General features: G+C 43.6%; 1 protein-coding gene across 4 annotated transcripts in view; it reads left to right on the top strand.

Annotated features, from left to right (window-relative positions):
• Positions 1–17,758, top strand: part of crtc3 (CREB regulated transcription coactivator 3) — a 38,510-nt gene extending 20,752 nt beyond the window's left edge. For 2 of the 4 annotated variants that reach the window (XM_085770163.1, XM_085770145.1), the window contains 10 exons: positions 3,149–3,252; positions 7,255–7,305; positions 7,385–7,470; positions 8,729–8,778; positions 9,994–10,214; positions 11,097–11,332; positions 11,743–11,994; positions 12,419–12,502; positions 12,943–13,156; positions 14,750–17,758. In XM_085770163.1, the coding sequence (XP_085626289.1) occupies positions 3,149–3,252; positions 7,255–7,305; positions 7,385–7,470; positions 8,729–8,778; positions 9,994–10,214; positions 11,097–11,332; positions 11,743–11,994; positions 12,419–12,502; positions 12,943–13,156; positions 14,750–14,955 (1,504 nt within the window). In that variant the 3' untranslated portion in view covers positions 14,956–17,758. The remainder of the gene's footprint in view (positions 1–3,148; positions 3,253–7,254; positions 7,306–7,384; positions 7,471–8,728; positions 8,779–9,993; positions 10,215–11,096; positions 11,333–11,742; positions 11,995–12,418; positions 12,503–12,942; positions 13,157–14,749) is intronic. The other 2 variants (XM_085770172.1, XM_085770153.1) reach the window with 1 other exon arrangement.
• Positions 17,759–19,209: the final 1,451 nt, after the last annotated feature.

Below are 19,209 nucleotides of genomic sequence, written 5' to 3'. Positions count from 1 at the left end.
ATATAACATGATGTAACTCATAACGGTTGCCAGAGTGAAATGAAGTATTGACCTTGTTGTGAACTTGATGTTTGATGTAAAATATTGCAAATTAATTCCATCTTACATAAGAGCTCCAACATTAGACTGTGAAGTGTGTTTTGGCTTACAGAGTCTGAAAAAAAAGTGTTAACTATGTAGAAAATCTTTCTATATCATCTCTTTATAGATGCTAATGTACATTTCTTCTCCTTTTATTATTTATCAGTTTCCATTACAATTACTACAAGAACCGAACCAATCTTACATACTATTGGACTGACGTGTTTTTCCATGAAACAGGAGCTTTTAAAGCCATCAGGTTTTAATTGATTGAACTTAAAGGACACTTCCCGGCAAATTCAACCTGGAGCTATAGTTTCCTAATATTCTAAAAGAAGGGATCTGAAAGATTTTCTTTTAAAATGCTCCCGTTTTGCAATCGTCGTGTCTGTCCCCACATCGCCACAGCAGCGTATAATGGGAGTGGACCGATCTTACGCTGTTTAGGCTATTTGAATCCCAGAAAACCACTTTTTTTTTTCCCGCAGACAGCGTCAGATGGCTATTCAAACATACACTGAGTGGTTTGTTTACTTCAAGAAAGCCGACATGTTTGTAAACAGAGCTGTAATACAAAGTCTCGTGTGAAGTTGAGGCCTTCAGTATGTTTACAGGCAGAATAAACAATATCCAGACTTACTCTTACTGCTACGAAGACATTGTGGCTTCGAGTTGATATTCCTTTGCTGATAAAACAAACAGGAGAGCCTCAGACGACCTGTAAACAGTTAGCCGTCAACTTGGCGCGAGACTTCGTGAGACTTTGTATTAAACCTCCATTTACAAACATGCCTGCTTTCTTGAGGTAAACAAACCCCTCAGTGCAGTTTTCCTGCGTTCAAAATTGCGTGGCGGCCGCCTCCACCTTTATTTTGTGCCGCCCCCAGCGATATGCAGGGTTTTTTCTGCATTATAAATTTTGGGGCTCATTGGGGCTCCGCTCCGTTCGCACGTTGTGCTGAGCGTGAACCAACGCACCCCACCGCCGCAGAGCGAGAGAGAGAGAGAAGGAGACGCGGTGGTGTCCTTTGCAGCTTGGTGACAGGACTTAGGGTAGGCTACCCGTAAAAGCCGACTCCCAATTTACTGCCGGTCCCAAATATCCAAGGTTACCGTATCAAGTTGAACAGCTTGTGTGTCAAAGACACCAGAGGCAGGATTTGAGCTTATCCAGGTAACTTAAGGGTTAACTCTGGGTCTTCCGTACTACGACGGTGGTTCACTTCTTACCGGGATAAATCTCCATGGTAAGATGCTGAACGACTAACCTGGTCCACAGCAGGTTATGTTCTCTTGGAAACTGACGGGACAGTGAGCGCACGACATGGTTCAATCATCTGACACAGGTCTGTCAGTTTGTCGCTCCCTGAACACTCAGGATCCTCTCACGATCAGCGCTCCGAGTTTTTTTAATTTTTTTTTATGACACTAGTGTGTGTGAGATATTCACACACCTAACTCATATACACCAAAATTACATGTGCGCAACAGGCGAGTTAAGAGGAATATAATGTGATTCCTGTAGAGCCAGTGATTTTATTTAATGTTAGGGTTAGGTTAATGTTATGGACTAGTCTACTGTATAAGCATTGTCACGCAACACCCCCCCCACCCCCGCTGCCGCCTCAGCCGAAATTTTGGCCAGGAAAAACCCTGCCTCAGTGTATGTTTGAATAGCCATATGACGTTGTCTGGGGTGGGGGGGTTGGTTTTGTGGGATGTAAATAGTCTAAACAGCCTAAGATCCATCTGCTCCCCTTATACGCTGCTGCTGCCGTAGCGATACAGGGGCAAACAAAACTTCTGCCTAACAGGAGCAATTATAAAGAAAATCTTCAGAATCCTTCTTTTAGACCTAAACTATTAGGAAACTATAGCGCCAGGTTGAATTTGCCTGGAATTGTCCTTTAAGTGTTATTATAATCATTTCCAACGATGTACAAGAGGAAAAGTAGGAGTGACGCATGAAAGAAGTCATTGAGGCTTAATGGAGAGCACTAGAAGAAGCTCTCAGCTGGAGTGACAGAGGACTCAGACATGTGTGGGCTGGCCGATGCAAGTGAACATGTGTGAGTGTGTGAATTTACAGCTCACATCGGACTCTAAAGAGAGGACCAGGACGGTGGTGATCTCAAATCAAATAATATTTTGTAGCTCTCAGTTTGAATTGACTATAGTTGTAATATGGAGCTATATGGACATATTAATGGAGCTAAGTCCCGGACTTAAAGCAGAAGTAAGCGATCCGGTGGTTTTGGCTAACTTCATGTCAGCGGATGGAGTTAGCGGTCCCCGCCCTCGTCCCTACGTCACCACATTCACGCGCATCCCTTGGCTGCACACACAGAGAGGACCGCCCCTTTATGCCGTTCTCTCTCCTCATTGGATAAAGGTTGTAGGATACAAGGAAAGTTTTCTCCTCGGCTTACAGCAGAGCAGAGTGACTGACAGACCCGTGTTTTAGACCAAACACTCTATATAAGTGATTGCTGTCGGAAGATAGAACTATTTAAGACTTATATTAACACAAACATTCCGCTTACTTCTGCTTTAATACGCAAGTAGGATTGTTTGGCCTTGGCGGAGGAACGAATGCCACCCTAGTGTGACAAGTAGAAACATATTAAATCCACCTGGGTCCAATCAGTCTGGAAAATAACTCCCAAACTTTATTAAGTGCATTAAAGATGGTTAATCCTCACGTCATGTTAAGAGGTTTTTACAGATATTGCAGAGTTGTCAGTTCCTCTGTATTTTCCTGTACCAGTGTTATTATGGATAACAAACATCAACATGTTTACACTAAGTGATTTAGGACGATTGTAATTTCATCTCTGAGCCAAAAGGTGTTTTCATGGCAGGCTAATGAAGAATTAGTGGTGTGCTGTGAGGGTGTTGAAGTGTAAGGTCAGTGTGAGCCTGCAGATGAATGCAGCCTGTGTGGAGGCAGAGCAGGAAGCTGAGTGACTCACTGACCTTATGGTCCTGAGGAACCTTCTGCCTCTGTCCAAGGTGCTGGAACACTTCACATCATTTTCCTCTCTTTCCTCCTCTTCCTCCTACACAGAACCAACTCAGACTCTGCTCTTCATACGAGCGCTATGAATCCAAACCCTCAGGACCCCTTCGGCATGAACCAACAGATGGGTCGAGGTCCCCCCCAGCGCAATGGTGAGAGTAACACACACAGCACAACATACTCAAGTTCAGTAGGCAGCTGTTTTACTTGTCTATATATAAGGGGTGCAACAGTACAGGTAGCCCACGGTACAATACATACCTCGGTTTTTTTGGCCACATTTTTTTTCTCCCATCCCTAGTACATTTTGGTTTCTGTGTCCTTTATGCTAAAGGATGTCTCAACACCACCTCCTATATTTGGACAAAATTACTGTAGGTTCCTAATCAATGAAGCCATGAGCTTGACGCTCTCCCCCCTCTTGACATCCACTTCAAAGGCAAAAAAAAAAACTCCACACGATTCTTTCGTTCCTTTTCATAGTTTACTCCAAGAAAAATAAAGCAATTTACAATAATCCAGCATGACAAAAATATAAAAGGCCAGAGCAAAAAGATTTAGAAAATGTTGAGCAAAGGCAGAGGTAAAGGCAGAGGTCAAAAAAACTGTGTGGCTCCACTCCATGACGACTGACCTGACTGACTGCTTCATGTGAATCACGCACACACATATCAATCCGCATTAAAGGTCACATGTGTGATTTTTTAACCTCTAAACGTGCACACATTTTTAAGTGAAATGAATTAAACGGTAACTTATTAATATTAACTGTTCACCTGTAAATAACCCATTTTTATCATAATTAACAACAACCTCTTTTTAAATGTAAACTTAAATTATTATCCAAATACTAATCAACTAAAAATAGCATTTAGGCTCCTATAATTACTTTTTCCACCTTATCTGCATTTCATTAGTTTCTTCTCTAGTGTAGCTGCACAATGTAAAATCTCATTGACCTCAAGCCACATTTAATCTAACCGTGATTTCAAAGTGGAGAAGTCACCTGTTGTCCAGTGTGATGTGGGCATTTTAAATCTCCAGTCGACGTGTAAAAAAGGACTTTGCAGTGAAGTAGATATTTTATATCTAGCAGTTAGACTTTGAAAATTGAGCTATAACTTTCACAAGGAAGGGTCTTTTTATACATGACTTAGGAAGAGATCATTTCAAACTAACTTGTTTTGAGGTTTGGACTGGCAGTGTTAAACAGTCATCCCTGCCTACTCACCCAGTGTGTGTGTGTGTGTGTAAAACAAATATATTTGAATTTCTGCCTGGGCTTTATTTGGCTGCACTGTAACCTAGCTAGAACTAACTTGGTCTGGCATGTGCTGCTGACCTGTTGTGAGACAAACTTGTGTTGTGTTTTCTGAGTGTGAATGACCATGAGGTGCAGGGCTGACAGAATCTATTAACAGATTAGAAGGAGGTGGAATATTCACAGTGTGACATGCGTACCACCAGCGAGGCAGGAAGCGGCGTGGAGACTCATTCAGATCCACTGGTGAACAGAGACATCACCTCTGACACTCACCCAGTGCGTTGCACCGTGGGAGCAGAAGTCCAGGTCACTGCAGCTCAGAGCCAACGTGTTTGAAAACGAGACACCCTCCCAGTCACATGCAGTGTGCAGACGGCTCCTGCTCTGGGTCCATGTTGTAGTAATCATGCTAGTTTATGGTGTTTGTGTTTCTGTTCCTCTGGTCATTTATTAACAGGGAACACAGTCCACCCAGCCAGCTGCTCTCAGCTCTCAGCTCAGTCACACAACTCACCATCAGTCCAGCAGAAATATTGTGTTTATACCTTTGTAATTGGTCCAAAGAGGACTTTAAAAAAAATCATCCTCTCCTCTCTCCTTTCACATCCTCCTTCACTCGCTTCTCGGCTGAGCTGCTTCCATCGGAGCATCCATTGTGTTTTTGACAGTGTTTGTCACTTGAGTCTGATCTCAGCGCTGATGAAGTGTGGACTAGAGGAGAGAAGTGCTCCTCCACAGGATTACTGCTCACTGTGTTTAGCCAACAAGCTTAAACAGGATATTGCTTTAAGATCTGGGCCAAGTATGAATTTCACATACAAACAGAATCAGTCCAGTATACATGCACAAATTATAGCACACTGTCAGCCCACTTTTTCATGTTCATGAATGCTTGATGCTTGTCTACTCATCTACTGTCAATCTTAACTATTGACTATACTAAACTAATGATTATTAGTTTTACTAATGAGGAGAAAGGAATTTCCCCTAGATAAATAAAGAATCTGTCTTCTAGAGGGCAAGTGTTATTTTAATTATGCAGTGATTTTCTCCAGTGCAGATGGTCTTCAGCCTCCAAAGGACACGGCTGCTAACTGAGAACGCAGCTAGTAAATTGAAAGTCAAAACATCCCAAGTTCGTGCATTATTTATCAAAAGGAGATCATGTAACTGAGCCTTATTGTGAAGACTTGTTTTGGGGAATTTTACCGTAGAGTCAAAAACTAATCGAGACCTGAGGACAGACCTTTTTAATGTGTTTGGTCTGTAGTTACGTCAAACAGCAGTTATGAGGCCCGCTAGGCTCAATTCTTGAGTGCGCATGGGATCAAAATATACAATCATGATGAAATGGGTATCCAGGAATTTACTGTAGTGACTCACATATTTTCTGATTAATATTCTGTCTTTTAATCAGCTTTTAATTGCTGTTCAGCTCTTCTTCTGGTGCAGCGTTATATTCACAGATCATCCAGGCTGTTACATTTAACGGCACATGTAAGGGGTTTGGCATAAAGATGAGCCGGCTGCCTGTGGATTGTCACATACAGTGCCGTCTTCTTGCATAACCTGCTGTATATAGTCCACCAGCACATAGTGCACATAGCAGCGCAGGCTGTATATCCTTCCCTCTAAAAAGAGGCTATGGCACCAAACTGGTTCCTGTTGTGGAACCAGAAGCGCTTCCTCGTCAGCTCACTGCTGCTGCCGCTGCCGCCGTCACAGCGGTACACAGAGCCACCAAGCCCCAGGGCCTCGTTGACACCTCAAGGTTTCAGCTGGTTTCGAGTGGTGTTAAGCCCTCGCTGATTAAAGAAGCATCTAACTAGGAATTACAGCTATGAGTCACAGAGTAACAGCGCTGGGGTGGAAGCACTTGAGAGCAGAGGAGTTTAGCTGCCGTCTTTTTTTCCAAAGGAGCAGCAGCTTTAAGAGGAGATCTAACGGTACCTGTACAGCTGACAGGCCTCTGACTGCTGATGCACTCTTTTTTTCTTCTATTAAACCTAAACATCCGCAACATAAACTGAGTGCACTCTGCCGTGTAAGTGATCCAGCCAGGGACGGCAGCCAGGCATTTTCCATCCCAGTTGTCCTGTTTCTGTCCTAGTTGTCCCTCTGTGAGCAACAGTGACCAGACACCTTTTGAAGAGAGAGAGAAGTGATGCTAGACTTGTTGTATCGCCTCATTGTCCCATCTGTTCCTGCAGCTGAAAAGCAGCCTCTCGAAATGAATGGGCCTCAGAGAGGAATGAGAGCATGGAAGGAAGAAGGAATGGGCGGGCAGTCGATCAAAGGCTAATGTAAGAGAAGCTGAGCTCAAGTGAACGATGAGGAGACAGAGAGGAGAAACTAGGATTTTTTTTTTTTCCTAATGAGCAACAGAGTGCACGGGAAGTGTTGTTGCTTAACACAAGAGCTCGAACAGAGAATAGAGAAAAGTTAAAAGGAGGAGAAGACAAAGGCTCGTGTATCTGGCATCGAGTCTGAAGTGAAGGGGAAGAGAAAGAGCCTCTTTGTGGCATGGGAAAAACAATGGTCCTCTCTTTAGTCCTCATCAGTCTGTGACCCCACCAGCCACCCACCCACCCCCACAATTTCTCTCCCCCCTTTTTCCTCATCTCTGTGACTAATAACATGATGCCAGATCCCCAGCTGTTGTGTTTATGAAGCTGCACGGTAATTGTGGAGTGATTTCCATCGAGCCCGTTCCTGTCACTGGGACTGATTATTGTTCCAGACGTGTCGGAATGATTCAAGCAGCTGCTTAACATTGAACATCCTCTAATGTTCCTCTGCTTTTGTTTTTATGTCTGTCTTTATTTCTTCATCTATCAACCCCCGCCCCCATCCTTCGTCTCCTCTCTTTCTTGTGGTTGTTTCCGTGGAGGCTGGAATGCAGCTAGTGTGAATGAGGCAGAGGTGGATGGCTCTGGTGATGGTAAGTGGCATTTTTCTTCAGTAATCAATAATATAGTTTGAAAACACATATTCATTGAATTATTTCTTCTTCTTTGCAGTCTTCTCCTTCCCCTCCCTGGCTAACGAGGAGAGTCTAATAGGCGTCAGTAAGCCCCTTCCCAAGCAGCTGTGGGAGGCCAAGAAGGTGAGACTGCTGTTTAAAGTGGAAACACAGATCAGACCATCGACATTACACACTACATGTGTGCCTGTGTAGAATGGTCAACATGTCAGCGTAGGTTGTGTCACCTTAAATTCCTGACGTGCCATTGTGTCACGTCGGATGTGTCACAAGTAACAGCACGTGCACAAACCAGTCTTTCCTGTGTGGCGGTAGTAAGGTGATGAGACAAGGACCGGCCAGATATCACAGATCAGGACTGTCAACAACCGGGGAAATCAGGCATGTTTTCAAACCGGATGAGGAAAGAGCCGAGTGCTCGGTGGTTCCCGACTAAGACAATTTTTTACGGTTATGTCATTCCTCCAATCGTTCACCCTGCTTTCTTGTCTCTCCTCACCATCCTGTCTAATAAAGGCATAAAATGCCTGAAAAATATCTAGAGGAAAAGAATAAGTTCAATCATCCTCTTTTCTTAAGCAGTGCATGAGATAAAAAGCAATCAGTGTCATTTGGATCCAGACATGACTTCAGTTCTCAAGTGGAGCGCCCAACCAGAGTGGATGGTTCACGTTCTTCAGTTTAGTACATATAGTATGGGTTGACTATTTAGTGGTTTACACACATAATAATAAATACATATAGACAACAAGAGATGGGGTGGAGATTTGCAAAAAAAAAAAAACCCTCCGGGGGCTTCATCTGGGAAAAGGTTACATTACAAAAAGGTGAGGATCATGAAAACTAATTAGGATCAGTCAGTTGGCTGTAAAGATAATCCATTAGGATAAAACTGCAAAGATAAAAGCAAAACCTTTCTTAAAACAGCTTTCTTAAAGTGAAAAGGGTCTATTTTTGTAACTTTGTCTTTCTATCTGGCATTATCAGATCTGAATATTAATTGAGTGTAAATGAGAAGATAAACAAGGTTAATTGTCCTTGATTTTTTTTTTTTTTTTTTTTTGCCAATGAGAGTAGTGTGAAAGTGCAGTTCAAAAAGTGGTTTCGATAGAAGTTAACAGCACAGATGATACCTGACAACTTAAAAATACTTTGATCTCAGTGACGCATGAATCCTCATGTTATGATCCAAAAATGATCCCGAGGAGTACCATCTAGTGACGTATACAGCTGTCTCATTTTGGTGGAAAGACAGTAGTGGTGTCTGATTACAGTGGTTAGTGTCTGATTGAGGCACAGGGGGAAAATAAAAGTTCAAGGTTTTTGTTGTTGTTGTTATTTTTGGAACATGCACAGCTGTAATATTGGGTTTCTGCTCCAGGTCCAGTCTCTGGCGTCGAGGCCTAAATCCTGTGAAGTGCCTGGAATAAAGTAAGTCAGTTGTTCTGTTATTAATAAATGAACTTTTTTTTGTATTCCATTGTAACATGATACGTCAGGTTTTAATGCCACCGTCACCATGTCCCATATTGAGAATAGCATGCGGCTGTTTTCCACAGGCAGTAACTGCTGCAGTTGGTCAACAGAAACAATGAAATCCTAGAAATGAAATGCCGCACATTCCCACTGCGTCAAACAGGATGTCTGTGTTCCTCTTTACACCTCTAACCCTTTTAACTCAGAGGAACAGAGTTATCACAATCAGATTCCATCGGCATTGTTCAGCGTCAGTTATTGTTTTCCAACTGTAAACCACCTCCGGTGTCGCATTGTGATTGAGAGGCAAACGGACGTCTCTTTACCAGCAGTTAGCCTTTCTGTGTCATGTTGCCAGTGGTCAGTGGTGGGCAAATTCAATTTTTGATTACCGATTATTACTCCCTTTAAAAGGAATCACTTTACTGTTATGATTACTTCATTTCAAAAGTAATTAGTTACATTAGTTACGCTATTCCCAGAACAACAGAACAACCTCTAGCAGGACGGCCGACACTTTGTAGCTATAATCTAATGATCTAATGACTAAGAAATTATAACGTGTAACATTACTCCATTACTAAAAAAGGAATCAAATTACAGGAACATGTTACTAAATAACGTGTTACTGCCCAACACTGCCAGTGGTTGCTACAGTCTGACATGATTTACAATTCCTATAATCTTTATTATTATTAAATTATAGCGACAGTAGTCCAGCCCTCTGAGGAGCCTTATGAGGTTCTTAGAAAATCTCTAGTTCATTTTGTAAATAAATGATAATAAATATAACTAAGTTGCTTTGGCTTCTTTGTTTCACACTTTTCTTTTTCCTTACTGAGAGAGAAACACTGTTGGTGTGTTTGTGGAGGCAAGCATTTGTTGTGCAAGATTGTGCGTGTGTGTGGGGACAGACAACAATGAGTCATAGTTGCTGCTCATTTGCTGTTAATGCAGCATATGAGCAGAGATGGAAATTGGAGGAATAATAGAGGAAATGGAGAGTGGGTGGAAAAAAAGAAGCGGCTAGAACAAGTGGATCGGAGTCAAAGACACATCTTGTCAATGTGAAATGGCGACGGCAGCGACATCCAGCGTCTCTGCCTTCTCCCAAAGCAGCGCAACGTTTCAATCCGTTCAAGTGTGTTTTCTGTCCTCCTTCTTCTGCAGCATATTCCCCTCTCCAGAGCAGAACCCGGGTCTGTCCCACTACCAGGGCTCGTTGAACACAGGCGGCTCCCTGCCCGACCTCAGCAACCTGCACTTCCCCTCCCCGCTCTCCACCCCACTGGACCCCGAGGACAACGGAGGGTATCCCAACCTCAGTGGAGGCAGCAGCACCGGAAACCTACCGGCCGCCATGATGCACCTAGGCATCGGCAACTCGCAGGGTGGGTGGAGTGTGTGTTTGTGTTCTTCTCTTTTGCCAAATACACTGAAGTTGTTAAATAAAAACCGGTCCACCCAAAGATAAGAACTGACCGAAACTTTAGAGCAAACAGAACCAAACCGCCATTTCATCCAAACTTGAGTGACTCCCCTCTCTCTCCTTCTTATTTGCAATATTGTCAGTCAGCACAGTCCACATGGAACAAGCTGTGATACATCAAGTATATCCCCTAACATTCCCACACCCAAACATGAAGGTTTGATCCAGCTTAAGACTTCAAGTCGGGAACCGCTGCTCCAGGGTTTGTTGAGCAGGTTCCAGGTTTCTCCCTCCGCCAGCCGACCGACCGTGCATTATGGGGCTGCTCATTGAATGATCTCTCTGTCTCCAACTTCCTCACTCTGAACTCCGCTGCCTGATCGGATCACACCCACACACACACACACACACCGCTGCTCCCTCTCAGTCTTTCCTTTCTGCACTCTGTGAGTAGGATGTGTGCTTGGGCTCCCATGTCGAGCACAGTTCAGCTTGGCCGAGCACCAAAGTGACAGAGGAACTTTGACCCTGTTTTGGCTCGTTACAATCAGCTCTTTTCTTCCCCCCTCAGTTTCTCTCTGTCTTCTCATTTTCCTTTCCTCTGCTCTCCATCTTCCTCTCCCTCCAATCACACAAAAGTCTAGTGTTTTGGGTCTCGGGCTGGAGAGCGCGCTGGAAAATCAAGTGCATACATCATAACTTCCACATGTTCTCTGTGGTTTCTAAGGGCCCGTATCTGCTCCAGAGTCATAGCTTCCTCATTAGATTCACTGTAAATGTATATTCACACTCTGTTGCTCTGTGAATCTGTTGTGTCATGTTTGTCTTTTTACTGTCCCTGCAGGACTCTCCTCCTCTCTGAGCAATCCCTCCATCCAGGCGTCCCTCAACAACTGCCAGCTGCAGTCATCGCTCAGCAATCCCGCCATCAACTCGTCCCTGCGTATGTCCAGCAACTCCCCTCGGCGACGGCCCGCTCCCATCAGCCCCCTCACCCTGTCTCCGGGAGCTGAGCAGCGCAGGGGTCTGGCCAAGCAGCTGTCCCCCACCATGTCCCCTTCACTGTCCCCCATCACACAGGTACACATCACACAGCCCACTGATAACAGGAGGGATTGTTTTTCATAATTGGAGTTCATTGCTCAGAGATTAACTGGCGGGGATGTTGCATTGAAGTGTCTTTGCATATTGCAAACTTGAGAAAAGAAGGAAAGAAAGAGGGAGAAAGAACTGTCGCCAGAATTATTTAATTAGGCCCTAAGACAGGTTTGTAACAGGAGAAAAAGTACAATTATATAAAGTAAAATCCAACCCACCAATAGAAATTCCTGCCATTGAAAAACACTGGTGCAATTGTTTGTACTCCTGTCTCTGATGGGGGAAGTGGAGCTGAGTAATGGCACTGTGATCAGAAGAAATCAACTTCAAGTCTTTATTAAACTTGTACTTGGTCTGTAGTGACTCCTGCTGGTTTCCTCTGTCCTGTGTAGGGAGTTGCTTTGGATACCAGCAACATGCCAAGGGAGCCGCCCCCACCCTACCCGCTGTACCAACAACCCCAGCATGCAGTGGACCAGGGCCGACAATGCCAACACCAACACCAGCACCAGCATCAGCATCAACACCAGCATCAGCACCAGCATCAGCATCAGCACCAGCAGCAGTCACAACAACAACAACAGCAGCAGCAGCAGCCTGTGTCCCCCCTTCAGAGCATCCAACTGGATTTCAACACGAGCCAAGTAAGTGCTATGTGTGTGTGTGTGTGTGTGTGTGTGTGTGTTTGAGAGAGAGAGAGAGAGCATGGACACAGATATTCTGTGCACTAGTGATGGAGGTGTTCTGTCCCCCTGCAGATGCAATTCTGTTAAACCCACTCTCATTTGAGCAAATACATTACAAATTACTCTGTGGAGCAAAGAGCAAAAAACAAAAAAAAGAAAACAACAGATAACAGTCTTCTGAACACTTGTGGTGAATCAGGAACAATAATAAATTGAAGATTCACTTTCTTTGAATGGAGTAACTCAGAGCGAGGACCTCACATTTGCAACTGCAGGCCGAACTGTTCCCCTCTGGCACTGTAGTCACATCACTGATCAGCTGTTGATCGATCCTGTTCTATTGCACCTTAATGAACCACTGTCGTGTTGTGAACCCTGACAGCACAACAACATGGCAGCTCTCTTCAGCGACCCCTTCATGGAGCCTCAGTTCTCCAATCGCCAGAGCAAGACCCTCCCCTATCAGGTACTGGCTGACACACACACACACACACACACACACACACGTACAGTGTGTATGTTCAACCAGAGTTCATCTTCACAGAGAAATGTCAGCAAGGTTAGCTTGTTGCAAAAGGATAAAGGCTTGTTGGCCTATTTTTCCTTATCAGCAGTGACATGAAGGCCGTCAAACACAGACAGTATCACACTGTCTGGACGTGAGCGTGCAAAGTGTTTTTTTGTTTTTTCAACAACATGAAGGTGGTGTTCATCAGCAAGACGTATCCAAATCTTATCAATGGATTGTCATGTCATTGTAGCCCGGCGGAGTGTCTCTACTGTTTTCCTGAGCTGTCAGTGTTATGAGAAAACACAGGAAACACAGTGAAGCACCCAAACAGGCTGCCAGGGTGAATACGAAGACTGACTCTCATGTGTCTCTCCTCTCCACCATCTGCCGTCTAGTTGGACCAGTTCAGTCTGTTGGAAAACACAATGAGCTCCACAGCAGGGGGTTCTTGCTTCGACCCTTCCTCCTCGTCCTCCTCGCTCTACTACTCTCAGGCTGCTCTCTCAGGACTGGGCGGCAGCCACGGCAACCTGCAGGACCCCATGCACATGAGGGCCAACATGCTGTACTCCAACTGCAGCGGAGGGCTGCCCAACATCATCCTCACCGGTGAGTCAGTGCTGATAGATTTACACAGATCTGATACAATTAGTACTTCATGTCTTCTCATGTCTGTTGTTTCTGTGAAGCACTTTGTTTGACCTCCGTGTTTGATAATGTGCTACACAAATAAAGTTGCTTTGTCTTGCCTGGCCCTGGACAGGAAGAGGTAGGTATTGTGGGTATGTTGATTAGAGCCGCAACAATTGATTGATTAATCGAACAATAATCGCTTATTAAATTAATCGTCAACTATTTTGATAATCAAATAATGGGTTTGGGTTTTTTACATTGTGTAAGTTCTCCTGTTATCTATTCACGAAAATCGATTATTTCGTCCAAAAGTATGTTTTTCATTCATCAATAATTACCCCCATCAACAAACTAAAGTGTTCCTTTCAGCTCTGAATTAGCCATTCATATCATCATTAAATGTGAATTTTTCTGGTTTCTTTGTTCCTTTATGACAATAAACTGAATATCTCTTTGGTTTGTGAACAAAACAAGACATTTGAGGACGTCATCTTGTGGTTTCAGAAACACTGATTGACATTTTATTGACCAAACAACCAATCAATTAATCGTTTAAATAATCAACAGATTAAACAACAACAAAAATAATCATTAGTTGCAGCCCTAATGTTGATTGTTGTTTACAAAAACAGCGGTTGAAGGTAGATATGATGATCCTGATGAATGCCTCAAAGCTGAGGTGAATCATAGAGGATGGGCAACCTGGTGGTCTTACTTTGGTATATGATCTACTCTTCAGATGATTCGTTAATAGTTTCTATATTTAGATACTCTGCAGCCTCAGCAAGGTTGTGCAGCAAGACAACATAATGTAGCAAGTGATAAATAACCACCAGACAAATTCTCCATGTCACCAGAATCAAAGTGTGTTTGGTTATGACACAGTGTTGCTGCAGCTGTGACTGAGAACAGTCAGACACAGCAGTGAGGAAATATTGTGTTCAACCAAAACATTGTGAGACCAATATAAACGTTCAAGAACCTGAGTCATGATACTGGAAGAGAATAATTACACCCTTATGAATGATCATAGAGCTGCAGGTCATTAATGATGCTTCACTGTTTAAATTATAGTAGTGATGTAAAAAGGGGCAAATGATTTCCGACCAACAATGTCTTGTAGTCACTGCCGACGCAGTGTGATTCTACACAGGAATCACTGCAGATATTTTTGCAGTAAAAACATCAATTGTCTCCAGACGGATCAGAAGTGCTCATTGAATATTCACATGATTTCAGCCGCAGGCTTCAAACTGAGCTGTGTGGAGCGTCTGCAGAGCTGCTGCTTGTTGAGGATGGTTTGTATAGATTTCTCCTCTTCAGGAGGAAAATCAACAAACGCTCATGAAGATGTCGACTTGTGTCCATGTTGCCTCCGGCTGCAACTACAAGCACAGAGTTATGTTCTAATTATGGCAAAAGTTTGAAGGCCACAGTCATAACAGGGGGGAGTGTGTCGGATGAGTTTGAGTGGTGGGGGAAGTGCAACTGTTAACTGTAGCAGGAGAAAGTGTTGTCCATACTGGAAGAACAACGTTCACCCACCATCATCTGTTTGTCTACCCCCAGATGACTCCAACCCCAGCCTGTCCAAGGACATCAGCAGCGCTCTCTCCACGGTGCCGGAGTGCTTCGACTCGGAGGGAGGCTTCCCGCTGGAGGACGAGCTGCGCATCGAGCCCCTCAGCCTGGACGGCCTGAGCATGCTCAGCGACCCGGACATGGTGCTGCCGGACCCGTCTGTGGAGGACACGTTCCGCAGCGACAGACTCTGAATGTAAAAAGATGGTCTCAGGCTTCGAGAAGAGCTCACACACACACACACGTGGATTTGCAGTGTATAGAGTGTACAGATCTGAATATGCATGCTAAACAATCTCCGTAGGGCCACTGTGCATGCACCCACTGCCACTAAGATTCGTTCAATGTGAAAGACACCGACAAACACGAACACGGTCGTCATGCGCCGTTTTAAAGAGGAGACTTGTGAACAAACACTGTTTACACCTGCTTCATGCAAAGTTACCCTCACACAGCTTCTTATCTGTCAGTCGTTGTTTTAAACTGAGTAGGGGTGGAGCAGTTTGGGGTTTTAAACTCAGCACTGGGAGCAGGTCTGCAGGTCTCTGAGACCCTGTGTCTGCCCCCACCCCACCCCACCCACCCTCAACCAAAAAAAAGAAGACTTGGATGAACGCGTGAGACGATCCTGCGAGGAGCCCAAGTCCTCCCGCTTCCTTTCTCTCATCACCAGCTCACAGGCCTCCTGGAGCCATAGCAACCTCATCACCATGGTTACACACCATAGCAACCCCATTGCAGCGCTGAACAGCAGCAGAAATGCCAACACACAATTCATCTTCTTGTTTTGTTTTTTTTTATTTGCAGCTCCAATAATATAAGTGAATGGGAGCTAGAGCTGCTGATCCTGCTCACAGCTGAGCAGCGGCAGCAAAACATCTGGCGGCCCACTTCTGTTCAGGTGAAGCCTGAATCCGCGGCTGCTTCAGGCTCTCAAGCAATCATGGTAGAAATGAAGACTAAAAGAATGAAAGTTTTGTTTGAAATGTATTTCTCTGGTATCAGATTATTTTTCAAATGTTTGCCACAGATTTATAAACGTATATTATATGTCACATACTTGTACAAGCCTCAATATCAGTCTGATTAGTGTGTTTTCAAACTAGAGACAAAAAGGGCAAACTGTTTACAAAGATGAGATTTTAATAAGTAAATATTACTAAAGAGTATAGATTTTTTTGAATTTCTAATTAAGAAATACAATTCTAAGATGTATTAAATAAATGCTATATTTTTCCGTGTGATCTGGATGGATGTCCCCCGATGCCCCCCACCCATTAATCCTCTATCACAGTAGAGTCACTGTGATTTCCTCTGGCAAAACTTTGACAGCACTGGGACAGTGTCAAAATCCACTTTAAGAAAGGAACTTCACATTTTGGACATGTTTTTTTTTTTTGTTGTTGTTTTTAAAAAAAAAAATTCTATATGTACATTAATTGCGTATGTTTTATTTTACGTTTTGTACCGACTTGTAATGGCGCTTGTACTGTACTTTAAATCTTGTTGTGAATAAGGGCATGCGCTATGCTACTGTGGATCGATTATGTCCCAAATATCTGTTTGCATCCAGCTCCCTGTCCCTGTGTTTCGGCAGCACAGTAACCCCCCACCCCCCACCCACCCGCCCCCTCCCTCCCTCTGTGGCTGAGCAGTCAGATTGACTCACTCAGAGAGCAGACTGTGATCATGTGGACATCGGACATCATGTAACGTTGCACTTAACCTTTTATTTTTGCACTAATTGTGTGGACTAAATAGTTTCAGAGCAGGTAAGAGTGTTATTGTTTTTTTACTTGATATCCCAAAGAAGTTGAATGAAGCCATTAAAATGAAAAAGTCATCGCACATGCACACCTCCCATAACACCAGCAACAGGTGTTAACTCGTAAGGTGATGTTGAAAACTGATGACATTTATTTTCTGAGTTTGACCATGAGCTCATATTCAGTTGATTATGTAATAACTGGGCCATTTAGGGCATTGAGTGCCCCCTAGTGTCTGTTTTGATAAAGTCAAAGCTATTTTTAATAGTGCTTATTAAAAAGCATTTGGAGCTATGCAACTTTTTGTTCAATCAATGTGTCAAACCTGTTGAGCAGGTGCAACTTGTGCATTATGCAGCGTACACAATGCGCAGGATCAAATTTGTTTAGAATTCACAATATTACATGTGTCCAGTGTCCACAGTGTGTGTTCATCTGCATTGAGCTGATCTACAGTCAGAACAAGAGCGTTTGCAGTGAATGATTTTTAAAGGAGCATTTCTGAATTGCAGACAAATTGCTGCATGGCACTGTTAGTGTGTTGTAGTTGTTTCTTTTAACGTGTCGGTCAGAAGGCGGCACACCTGCACTGTGTGGACTGTGGGGTGGAAGAGATTCAGTGTGATTTTATGTCCAATACAAATCTAGGAGGGGTGTTGGGGTTTTTCTCCAGGTGGTTTTCTTAGAGTTTATATTCAGTCTCAGCTGTTATATTTTTGTACCTGCTCTGTTGTTGACTCTGTGAGACAGTGGGTGAGTGATGGAGCCACTTTGCATTTAAATTTTCTATTTTGTTTTCTTTATTCCTTCCTCTGCCCCGGCCTGTTTCCTGCTGTCTGAACGCCTGCCTGCCTTCTGCTGCCTTACTCTGTTGTATTTTGACTTGTTGTATTCCAGCAGTAACCTGTATCAGCTTGTAGTCACTTCCCTTTAGTTGTAGCTCTGTGTGGTACTAACTGTCCGTGATTGTTTTCTGTCATGTAGTCTCACTGTTCTGTTTGGTTTTTGTTTTGTTTTTTTCTTTTTGGTGTCTTACTTTTTTAGTTGCATATTAAAATGTACAGTTCTGTTATTTAAAGAATGTTTATGTCCACTAGTGTTACTACTTTTTTTTTTTTTTTGTTTTGTAATATCAGTTTTTTTCCCCCCAAGATATAAAATTTTCTTAGTTTGTTACGTATGTTATAGTGCTTATCTCTCTGATTTAATATAAACAATAAAACTATAACTGTGTATGAAGACTAAAGGTTATGTCGTGGTCAGGTGTCAGAGGATGTGGTGAATGTTCCTGCCAGTAGGTGGCAGCAGAGCAGTGATGTTCAGTTTCACACATGCCACAAAACATTGTAGGGAAAAAAACAGCAGCTTTTTTATTGCTTGATATATTTTGTGTTGAGCTCTGTTTTTTTTAAATATATTTTTGGGGCTTTTTTTTTAAGTATATTTTTGGGCTTGTATGCCTTTATTTGATAGCCATAGTAGAGATAGACAGGAAAGGGGGAGGCAGAGAGAGGGGGACTGACATGCAGGAAAGGTCTGCCCGACACGGGATTCGAACCAGGCTTTTTCGCCTTTAATGGACAGGATAGTAGAGCGAGAGACAGGGAATGGGAGGCGGGGGGGGGGGGGGTGACACGCAAGACAGAGCCGCTCGACGCGGGATTCGAACCGGGGCCGCCTGCAGTGAGGGCCACAGCCTCAACACATGGGGCGGGTGCTTCACCAACTGAGCCAAACGCCGCCCCGTGTTGAGCTCTGTTAAACTTTTCCATCTGTTTTATTCTTTAAACAAACTAATAGACCATCAGCTCAGGAAGTGATGAGGAGCCAGAGGTGACGGTGAATCTTAACGAAGTTCAACATGAAACAATCTTTTCCCTCATGTCCGCTCTAATTTGTCGTTTACTCTCAGTCACCGTTCACTGAACTTCATCACCTGTTTTTCTTCTTCACTTGCAAATTCACCACTGTTAAGGTAGCTTTCATAGGCCGCGTCTCTACGGTGGCCTGGAGAGCTCAATGAACCACAGCTTAAGAAAATACATGCCATTGCATGTGTTGTGTTCAGTTGCAAAGAGTTGAGCCCTCTGGTACAGGTACAGGAGACTTTATTGATCCCCACAGGGCAATTCTGTTTCTACAATCCACCATACACATACAGTCAATCACACACAGCCTAACACACAGCAAAGGTAGCATGATGGAACGTAGGGATGTACAAATGTAACTCATATATCTAAAAGTATAAATAAAACTCGTAACACACGAGGCAATGACGATAAAGTGCAATCTTAGGAGAATAAATAAGTAACAATGTTAAGAATAAGAGGTAAAAAGCCACCGTATGTCAGCTCATTGACTTTGCCTTCAAGTCCTGCCCTCTGTCTCTCCGTAGGTGATTCATCACTGACCCAGATCCTATTCTCACATAAAGACGACTTTATGAAGTGTGTTACCACTTGGCATCCAGCTCATCCAGAGGCCGACAGTGAGTCCTTTCAGGTGAAATTGATGGCAGCAGCACTTGTGTTTATTTGCCAAGAACCAAATCAGAGTCAGATGGTCACTGATGGTGATGCGGTCGGACCTAAGTTGTCTGTGGGATTAATGCAGTCTTCTTCACCACCAAATTCTTTCTTTGTTTCCCCAAACAGAGAGTCCTTGTGAACAGCTGTGGGGGGA

Source organism: Trachurus japonicus, chromosome 3 (genome assembly GCF_045865225.1).
Source record: "Trachurus japonicus isolate A0001 chromosome 3, Traja_1.0".
Taxonomy (NCBI): Eukaryota; Metazoa; Chordata; class Actinopteri; order Carangiformes; family Carangidae; genus Trachurus; species Trachurus japonicus.
Note: the sequence above shows the minus strand (reverse complement) of the source record. Positions and strands in the feature narration are given on the sequence as shown.